The sequence below is a fragment of the Macrotis lagotis genome, chromosome 4, assembly GCF_037893015.1.
Source record: "Macrotis lagotis isolate mMagLag1 chromosome 4, bilby.v1.9.chrom.fasta, whole genome shotgun sequence".
Classification (NCBI taxonomy): Eukaryota; Metazoa; Chordata; class Mammalia; order Peramelemorphia; family Peramelidae; genus Macrotis; species Macrotis lagotis.
In genome coordinates this window covers 86671378-86681743 of record NC_133661.1, presented here as the reverse complement: position 1 = coordinate 86681743, position 10366 = coordinate 86671378, and the positions used below count along the sequence as shown (strand labels likewise).

The following is a 10366-nucleotide window of genomic DNA, read 5'->3' as shown; positions in this document are numbered from 1 at the left end:
TACAATACTCGGACCATTCATGCTCACATACAAGCATATCCAGTAGTTATCCATGCATCTTATTGGTGAGATGGGGGAAAACACATCTTAGTTCATGAACTGTGTGAGTACATTTGGCAATACTGAAGTTGATAATGTGGAAACAACATCAGTCTGAGAGGGATTAAAAAAAATGAGAAACCCAGCCAACTGGGATAAAAAATATCCAGTTTTTTGACAACACTGTTCACATAACAAAGATTCAAAACATAACCTAGCTTTTCCATTTAAGATTATTAATTTTCCAAACTCACTCATCTTTGTATCAATATTAAAAAAAATTAATCTTGGATAATAAATTGAAATCAAATGGAATTCAGTTTAAAACAAGAGAAATCAGGTAGTAAAACCTATTGAAATACAATAATATTATTTGATAAAATAAAAATATTGTCCATTTTATGTATTTATTAAGGTAAAAATCAAGTTATATACAGTGAAAGTGAAACTCAGTCCCATAGATGGGAATGCTGCTGCTGTTTATTTTATAGGACAAGACTGATAGAAGCAGAAGGGACAAAAGAAATTATTTTGCCTAAAAAAGAGAGAGAAATCATTGAACCTAATGTAAGATCATAGCTGGAAAGGACCTCAGAGGTCTTCTAGTCTAACCTCCCTCATTTTAAAGATGAAGAAATTCTTGTAAGTAGCAGAGTCAAGATTTGGACCCAAATCCAGCAACATTTATATACATACATATATATATATATATATGTATATATACATATATATATATATATGTAAAATATAAATTCAATTAAGGAAGAAAGCAAAGGGAATAAGCTTTTATATAGAGCCTTCTATTAGGCATTGTGCTAAGCACTTTTACAAATATTATCTCATCTGATCCTCACAACAACCCTGGGAGAAGGGTGCCATTATTATTCCTATTTACAGATGAGGAAACTGAGGCATATAGCGATTAAGTGACTTGCCTAGGGTAATACAGCAAGTAAGAAATAAAACTTTATTAACCAAGGGTAAAATTGCATGGTGGAGTTGAATGGAGACAAAATAAAATAAAATAAAATAAACTAATAAAGGAACTCACCTCCCCCAATAATAAATGACCTAAGTAATTGAAAGACATACTTTGAATCTAACAATGAAAATATAATTTTATAAAGTCAGTGAGATAATTTGTGGCATGCTCTTTTAAGTTTCAAAATTGTAACAAAACTAAGATTATAAGCCCTTTGAAGACAAAGATTTTATCATCTTCCGATCCCTTCAAGGTGCTTGGCACAGTGTTGGACAAATGACAGAAGCTTAATAAATATAAAATTGTAAGGGTAGAAAAAATAGAATTCCATCATATCAGTCCCCAACTGTTTATAATGAAAGGGTGAATTACAAGGAGTCAATATAAGGATATTTGATACCCCAAAGTCTGAAATAGTTATAATAAAATATGGTTTGCTAAACTAAGAGAAGACAGACAATAATTCTGGGATAAAGGCTTTCATGCCAAGGACAAACAATTATAATAAAATCTTCTCTCCTAGCACAATGATCAGAGTAGTGAATTCACTCCTTATGTCTGTTTCCAAGAAAAAGCTTCATCAGAAAGCACTTGAGCCAGTTTAGTATTGAAAGGCTCATAAAAGTCCTGGAGAATCTTTTTCGTGAGTAGAAACATAGGTCCCAGGTTCCGGTCCTCTGGACGTCTTGTATTCGATGCAGGACTCCTGGTAATCAGAGCTTCCTGTTTTTTATTTAATGGGCCTGGAGGGGGGAAAGGGGACAAAAGAATTCAATCAAGGCAGACAGGAACTAAAGGAACTAAAACCAAGTTTGCTAAAATCGTGTTTATTCTTCATGTTGCTAAGAGAACTCCACTTTAAAATATATTTTCAAAATAAAGTTATTCCAATAGCAGTTTTATGTTGGGGACATGAGGGATATAGGGCATTGCAATATATTTGTGAAACATGCATGCATTCCTACAATGTCTGCATAATATTATGTATGCAAATATGAATATATCTATATACACACACATACATCTAGGGACATGTACATGAGTACACATATGTGTAGATAGATAAGTATGTATGTAATACATATTCACATCTCTATTAAATTTTATATACATACACACAGACACACACACACACAAAACACACTGAATTGTGGTTTTACAAACAGATTAGTACAGAAGCAAGATGTTGCTTCCAAAGGACTTCTAGCCCTACTTCAATAAATAACTGAACAATATGCCCTCTTTGATAGGTCCTTAGAGTCACCTGCTAATCAGCCTCATCTGAATTCTGCTAAGGATATTTCCTCTTTTGTGATGCTAATGTACATAACTTGATTTGGGGGAACTCTACCTCCTAATACCAATCTTGTTGTGAGACAGTTGTAATTGGAGAGCAGAGCAGGAAGGGTGCAAGATTTTCATTCTTTGATTATACCTAGATGAATATGTTTCTGCTCTTGATATGGAAGTTAAAGAGGAAGAGTTTGTTCTTCTAGTTTGGAGGGTACCCTTGACCCAACAGCATCTGGCAATGGAAACTTTTCCCAGTATCTTATTTTTATTTGAGTCAGTTAGGTGGTGTGATGAATAGAGTATTGAACTGGGAGTAAGAAACAAATGAGATTGAATTCTGCCTTAGATACTTCCTAATTATGGGACCTTGGACAAGTCACTTAACTTTTTTCAACCTCAGCTTCCTCATCTCATAATTGAAGATGATAATCATACTAATCTCAGAGGGTTACTGTGAGAATTAAATGAAATAATATATGCTAGGTGCTTAACAGCCCATAAAAACAATATAAATATGAACTTCTATTAAGACGATTATCAGGATGGGCTGGTCTAGTGGCTTACATTGCCTTAGCTCATCAGTAACTACCAATCATTCTTATTTAACTTTGGCTCTGAAAGTTTAGCAGCTGGATCTAAGGACTAGAAAGTTGTTTGGAAGGGGAGGGGAACATGAGTGATGCTATGGTTAGTGAAATGCATAGGGTTAGTTTTACACCTTGGTGGGATTACTCTCACTCCTAATGATATTGTAAATGAAAGTATCATTATAAACACTAATGAGCTGTTCACAAACATTACTGAATTATTTTCTGTGGTTCCATGGCTAACCAAGTCAAACAATTCCTGAGGGGAAACAAAAGAAAGAATGAGATGCTGTCTCTTCTTTCCCTCACCACTTACCTGAAATCTAAACTATCAAGTCCAATTCAAGTTGTGACAGAGAAAAAACTATGCACAGAAGAACGCCTGAAATATCTGGGTACCAGGCTTTTCCACTGAATTATAGAATAAGGCATTTGAGAAGTGTTAAATAGCTTCTAAAGTTCTCAGGTGAAATATGAAAGAAATTGCTTGATATAACAGGGATAATGGAATACTCTCTGGAGGGGAAAAACTTCCATGACAAAAGAAAAATTTTTTAGTTGCATACAATAGGCCTACTTATTTCTGATAATATTCAATCAACCAAATTTTAGCATGACAAAAGGATTTAGATCGGTCCTTAGGATACATTGTCCTATGAAATTTGATTCTTATTGACCTGGAGGAAATGCTTCTTGAAAAAAAATATTCAAGAAAATATTCAATATCAAATTTTCTCAAAGAACTCACTATAAATGTTCTTTCCTAATTATAATCAGGAGTACATTCTTTAGCAAAGAAATAGGTCTCCCTTATTATTGGCCGACTTTGGTTCCCTATCTACTCAGTTCAAGTTATATAGGTTTCAGTTTAACTTCACTCAGAGATGACTGATTTAAGCAAAGGAATTAGGTAATAACCATGTGTAAGAGATGACCAGAGACTGGGAGGGAAAAGGTCTTTGAGTGATACATAATGACTCTCCCAGTCTCAAAGGAGTTTTGCCTCAGCTCACCTTCCACTCATATCTAACCTGGAAGTCCTCCTTTACAGCTAGAGCTTGTACTTTATATTATGCTAATTTGCTTTAAGATTTGAATGAAATAAATAATTCAAACAATCTCATTCATACCTAAATTCAGAAACTGGAAAACTTTGTTCATAGTGTACTTGACATTGGAGGCATGATCTTCGAGACGAAGAATAAGGATCTGTTCTTTGTTAAAAACGGTGAGCCAGTCTAAGAGATACACAACATACAGGCCAATCTGCAGCCTTACCTAAAGACAAAAAGGGAAAAAACAATCTGAAATAATTCCAACATTTCCTTAAGCTATTATATGAAATATTATAGGTCATTTTCTGGAGAATAGAAACTAAAACTGCTATACACGGAAAGAACCATTCATATGATAGGACTTTTCTACTATTTTCTTCTTTAGACACCTCCTATACCAAAACCCAAATATTTATCGATACCTGATATCATGAATATAAAATAGCTAAACCACTGATTTTTTCAAATTTTTGTCAAAATGATCAGTATTGAGTGTGTGTGCAGAAATATAAAGAGCATGTCCCAAAAATCTTGTTGTAGTTTTAATTTTTGATAACTTTGGGAATACCCTTGAAATGCTTAATTGTTCTATAGGTATAAATAAACATTGTCCCTACCTTCAATGAGTTTATATGCTAAAGATAAGAATCTAAGAGTTTGGCTAAATACACACCAACATAAAATATATTCATATTGCTATTGTTTTTCAACCTCATTTTTCATCTTATAGCTTCAATACCTCTGTGTAGGAGGATGGAGGAACGGAAAGCAATTTAAGGAGATAAACAGTCTCCCAAAGTTCATTAGCTTCTATCCAACTCACATATTGTTACCTTATTAACTGCCTCATAAAAAAGACCTCAAGCTGGCTTCTTAGCTTATGTATACAGTACTCAGAAATGCCACACTGAATCTGAAAAAGCTCTTACAAGGATTTTTCAAGATTTTAAGTTACTGACTGTGCAAGTCTTTTCATTTTGCTCCATCAAATTCATTTCCCTTTCACAAAACAAAAGTTAATGACAGGGTAGTTAAGTGACAAAATCTGACCAAATTCATAGAACTGTTTTAGGTGGAGAAGATGGTTCTAGACCTGAATCTGACTCATTAGTTTTGTGTATCCTTGCACAAGTCACTAGATTTCTTAGAGATTTCCTATTTCTGTTGATGGAGGAATTTCAGTCACCCAAACTGAAAAATCCTCAAGTTTGCCTTTTCTCTCTGTACCTTACCTATCCACATCCAATTAGAAGTCAGCTGCTATTATTTTGATTTTAATTATTCAAAAAGACATATTAATGGGGTCTAAAACATACAAGGTTTAGTTATAGGAAGACTCAGGATTTAAATCTTGCCTCTATACTTTGCCTACTATTCTTTCTGATATTAGCCAGGTCATTTTACTTCTCAGTAAGTTATAGGACAGATGTTGACATTCTCTGGTAAAGTGAGTTTTCCCATCACTTTTATACTGATGAAATTAATGGTCAGACAAAAGCAAACAAAACAAAACATAAAACCAAATGGAAGAACAGTGTTAGGTGCTGAAAAAAAAAAGATTAAAAATGATACAGTCCCTGACATTAAAGAATTTACAGCCTAATCGATAGTAGGGAAGATCCATCATGGATTCCAATAAGAATGATACAAGGAAGAATGTGTCAGATAAAATGCTGTAATAAATTTGAGAAGGGAGAAATCAGTTACCTAGCAAAATTTAGGAAGAATTCATGGAATGAGTGGATAATCTATTTCAAATGTGGAAATTATGAACAGAGAAGGGACTAGTCTGAGGAAGAGGAAAAGAAAATAATCTTTTGTGTATGTGTATATGTGTTTATCTAAGGATTGTTGAGAAGAAATGACTATGACTTTAAAATGAAAGACATCCATTAAACTTCAAGTAATCAATAAACAGGCATTGATTAAATGCTTATTATATTCCAGGTCTTGAACTAAGCTTTAGAATAATGCATGTAAATAGATAAATATAGGATGTGTGTGTGGATATATATATATATATATATATATATATATACATATATATATATATTATATGTACAGGCATATGTATATATGTGTATTTGTTTATATTCATACACATACACACAGAGAGAAAGAGAGTAGATGGAAAGTAACCTTTGAGAGAAAGGTACTAGAAACTGTGAGGAACGAGGAAAGACCTCTAACAAAAGGTTGTATTTAAGCTAAATCTTGAAAGAAGGCAAAAATTCTAAGAAACGTTAGTGAGAAGTAAGTAAAAAAAGACTGAGTGTGAAGAATAACAGGCAAATGGACTAGTCTGGAAGGATTGCAAAATGGCATGTGTGGAGGGAAATAAGGGAAGAAGACAGGAAAGGTAGGAAGAAGTCATACTACAAAGGGCTTTAAATGACAGAAAAAGGAGTTTCAATATTATCAGAGGTAATAAGGATGACTTGGTCAGTCCTATGCTATAGAAAAATCACTTTGGTAGGTATGTGGAGAATGGTCTAGAGCAGGGGAAGGTCTGAATTGGGGAAACCAAAGCCAGTCCAAACAAGAGGAGATAAAGGTGAGAACTAGAATAACTTGAATTGAGAGAAGTGGAATTTTAGGAGTTGTTGTTGAGATAGGAATGACAAGATTTGGCAATTAGCTGGGTGATGGACAAGTATAGAAGGCAGGAAATTTATAGAAAATGTTATATGTCAGATTCAGCTGTTGTAGATAGTACTTTCGAAATTCAACCAGAAGAACTTTATGCACTCAATATAATAATCAAAATATAACACTCAAATAATAAAAAATGACTAACATTTACATAATGCCTACTATGTGTGAGGTACTATGCTTTTCAGTGAATGTCCCCTCTGAGCTTCACCAAACCCCTGCAAGGTGATACTACTATTATATCACTTTATAGATGAAGAAACTGAAGCAAACAGAAGTTAAATGACCTGTCCAAGGTCAAACAACTACTATGTGCCAGAGGCTGGCCTTGAACTCAGATCTGCCCCACTCCCAGCCCAATACTCTATCCCTCTTATTTTTAATAATTACAGCCTTGCCCTGACTCTACAATACATACTAAAGAGTGGTCTAAATGCAAAAGTCTGCTCAAATTGGTTCACCTAAAACCTCCATCCAGATCAAACCAATGATAATGGAATCAATTCAGTGAGTCAGAGATTTCATAGGGATTTTACCAGGACTCCTTTTTGCTTCTGGAAATGTGAACTCATTTTATTTATCACCTTTAATAGTTATTTTTGCTTTAATATTGTGGTTCATCACTCTGTTACTTCCATTTAGACCCAAACCTTCCATGAATGGCAAAAGGTACAATCATATCCCTCTCCCATGTCAAATTGAATTCAGTTGAACCTTGTATCCCGAGTCTGAAGCCATCTCTCTTTATCTGCTGCCTTTAACTATTTGTCATGCTTTCTCTGATGGAAACAACTTTTCAAAACCAACTCCCATTTATATAGCACTTTAAAACCTACAAAGCACCTTCTTCATAATAATTCTGTGTGATATGTAGTGGAAATGTTTCTCCTTATATATGAAAAAACTAGGTTTCAGAGATGTGAAAGGACTGGCTCACTCAGAAGAAGAAGACAGTCAAAAAAGTGATGATGTCAGAACTTGAATCCAGGTTTTTTGACACTGTCCATTTACTACAAGACAAAAAATAATGACTTATGTTCCTGAAGACAGCTATCTTCCCAAAAATCTATTTCCTCCCTAAACCAAGATAAAGTCAAAATAGGTCCATAATCGAGACACAAAAAATGATAACAACAAGACAATTAGAAGAACAAGGACTTATCACCAAACAAGATTTTATGACCAAACAAGAGATAGAGAACATTATGAAATGCAAAATGGATAATTTTGGTTACATAAAATTGAGGTTTTTGCACAAACAAAACCAATACAACCAAGATTAGAAGGAAAGAAGAAAGCTAGGAAGCAATTTTTATAACTAGTGTTTCTGATAAAGGCCTTGGTTCTAAAATGTATAGAGAAAAATTGAGTCAAATTTATAAGAATATGTCATTCTCCAATTGATAAATGGTCAAAGATATGAACAGAAAGTTTTCAGGTGAAGAAATTAAAGCTATCCTCAGTCATATAAAAAATTCTCTGTATTAATTAGAGAAATACAAATTAACCAACTCTGAGGTACTACCTCACATCTATTAAGTTGGTTAATATGACAAAAAAGGGAAATGATAAATGTTGGAGGGGATGTGGGAAAACTGGGACCCTAATGTAATGTTGATGGAGTTGTAAACATTGCCACCATTCTATAGAACATTTTGGAACTATGCCTAAAAAAAATGGCTAATAAAACTGTGCATATCCTTTGATTTAGTAATACCATTGCTAGTCTGTATTGCAAAGAGATCACAAAAAAGGGAAAAAGACAGTCAAATTCGAGAATATTCACTTGAGCTCTTTTTTTGTGGTGGCAAAGAATTGGGAATTAAGGGGATGTCCATCCATTGGGTAATGGCTGAAGAAATTGTGGTGTATGAATGTAATGTAATATTACTGTTCTGTAAGAGATGATGAGCATTCAGATTTCAGAAACTCCTGAACTTATATGAACTGATGCTGAGTGAAGTGCACAGAACCAGGAGAACATGCTGAGTGAAGTGCACAGTATCAGGAGAACACTGTATATAGCAACAGCAACACTGTGTGATGATCAGCTATGATAGACTCAACTCTCCTCAACAGTACAGTGATCAAAGATAATTCCAAAAGACTTGTGATGAAAAAATAAAGAACTATGGAATCTGAATGCAGATTAAAGAATACTATGTTCACTGTTTTAAGTTTGTTTTTTCTTCTCATGGTTTTTCCCTGGTTTTGATCTTCTGTCACAATGTGACCAATATGGAAATGCATGCAACTTGACTGTATGTGTTTAACTTAGATCAGAGTATGGTAGAATCCTAGGGTCGGGGGATAGGAAAAGTGGGAGAGAGAAAACTTTACAAAAGTGAATGCTGAAAATTACTATTATTTTTTAAAAGCTTTTGCAAGGCAATGGGGTTAAGTGGCTTGCCCAAGGCCATGCAGCTAGGTAATTATTAAGTGTCTGAGGTCAGATTTGAACTCAGGTACTCCTGACTCCAGGGCTGGTGCTCTATCTACTGTACCACCTAGCTGCCCCCTGAAAATTATTTTTACATAGAAGTGGAAAAAGTTTTAAAAAAATAAGTCATTATGAAGCCCAAAGGGATCCTTATGTATGATTTAGACAGAAGCATTCCTTTGTATTTGAATCTGATGTAGGAAGTTGTAAGATTGTGATGAGTTATCATAACTACCTAAAGCCTCCTTTGAGATTCAACAAAGTTAGATTCTCATAAAGCATTTATCCAAAGTTGAAAAAGTTATACTAATCATACAAAAATAATTGTTATACAGAAATGAGATTTGCAAAAACATTTATTTCTCAAGTGATCTAAATTTTGAAAAGAACCTGTTCTGTTTTGCACACATTGCACATAATGGTTTAAAAGAATATTCCTAGTTGCTGGGAGACAAAGACGTTGTTCTGGACTTAGAAATGAAGGAGGCTAAAGAAGTGCTGAGAGTAATTAAAACATCCAATTCTTTCATAAGGAATTTTATGACTTTTATTCTAATTGCCTAGGTGCTTCCTTCATATTAATTTAGCTTAATTTTTAAAGGGACCTTGATCCTGGGGGTGACTTTTAGGAGGGTCCCTTGGAAAACAGGATAAACCAGGAAAAATTCTTTGAAGAGACCTGAACTTGATTCCCCTTGTGTGACCTTGGTCAATTTATTTCACTGTTGCCTGCTCAGTTTCCTCATCTGGGGTCCCTTCCAGTCTTACATCTATGCATTTATGACTTTCTTGTGGCTCTGAGAATGTCTAAGGGCTATGCCACCACTTATGTGGTTGAGAAAGTTTTGCCAAACAGTTTAAAGATCCTATTTGCTTTGTCCATATGGAGGATTTACCTTAACTGTCATAATAGTAATTAGTAAGATCAAGGGAGATAATATTTGTAAAGTGCTTAGAGGCTTAATAAATGTGTGTTCCATTGCCCTTTTCCCTTTTCTTAAGAGAAATTGCAAATTTACAGTGATATAAACTGCATGATGGTAAACAAGATGCTTATTTAAATAAGATTCATGGAAGGAAATATATAGTATGAAGTTATTAAAATAAATTGGTATTATATCAAGGTGATTTCCTTAATGGCTCCAACATATGTCATCCCCATTATTTCTCATCTTGAAGGTTTTGTTCACCTTGTTTTCCTTACCAGGAATCTCCTCCCTATTTTTTCATTTATCCAGATCTCACCTACATTTTACGTATCTGCTAAAGTTCATTTCCTTCTGTGAAACCCTTCCTGGCTCATACTACATCAGTCTTT

At 34.2% G+C, this 10366-nt stretch overlaps 1 protein-coding gene across 5 annotated transcripts in view; it reads right to left on the bottom strand.

The window, feature by feature from the left end:
• Positions 1-1484: 1484 nt before the first annotated feature.
• Positions 1485-10366, bottom strand: part of CHST15 (carbohydrate sulfotransferase 15) — a 112444-nt gene continuing 103562 nt past the window's right edge. For all 5 annotated transcript variants that reach the window (XM_074233419.1, XM_074233417.1, XM_074233421.1 and 2 more), the window contains 2 exons: positions 4032-4179; positions 1485-1764 (listed from right to left, as the gene is read on the bottom strand). In XM_074233419.1, the coding sequence (XP_074089520.1) occupies positions 1574-1764; positions 4032-4179 (339 nt within the window). In that variant the 3' untranslated portion in view covers positions 1485-1573. The remainder of the gene's footprint in view (positions 1765-4031; positions 4180-10366) is intronic.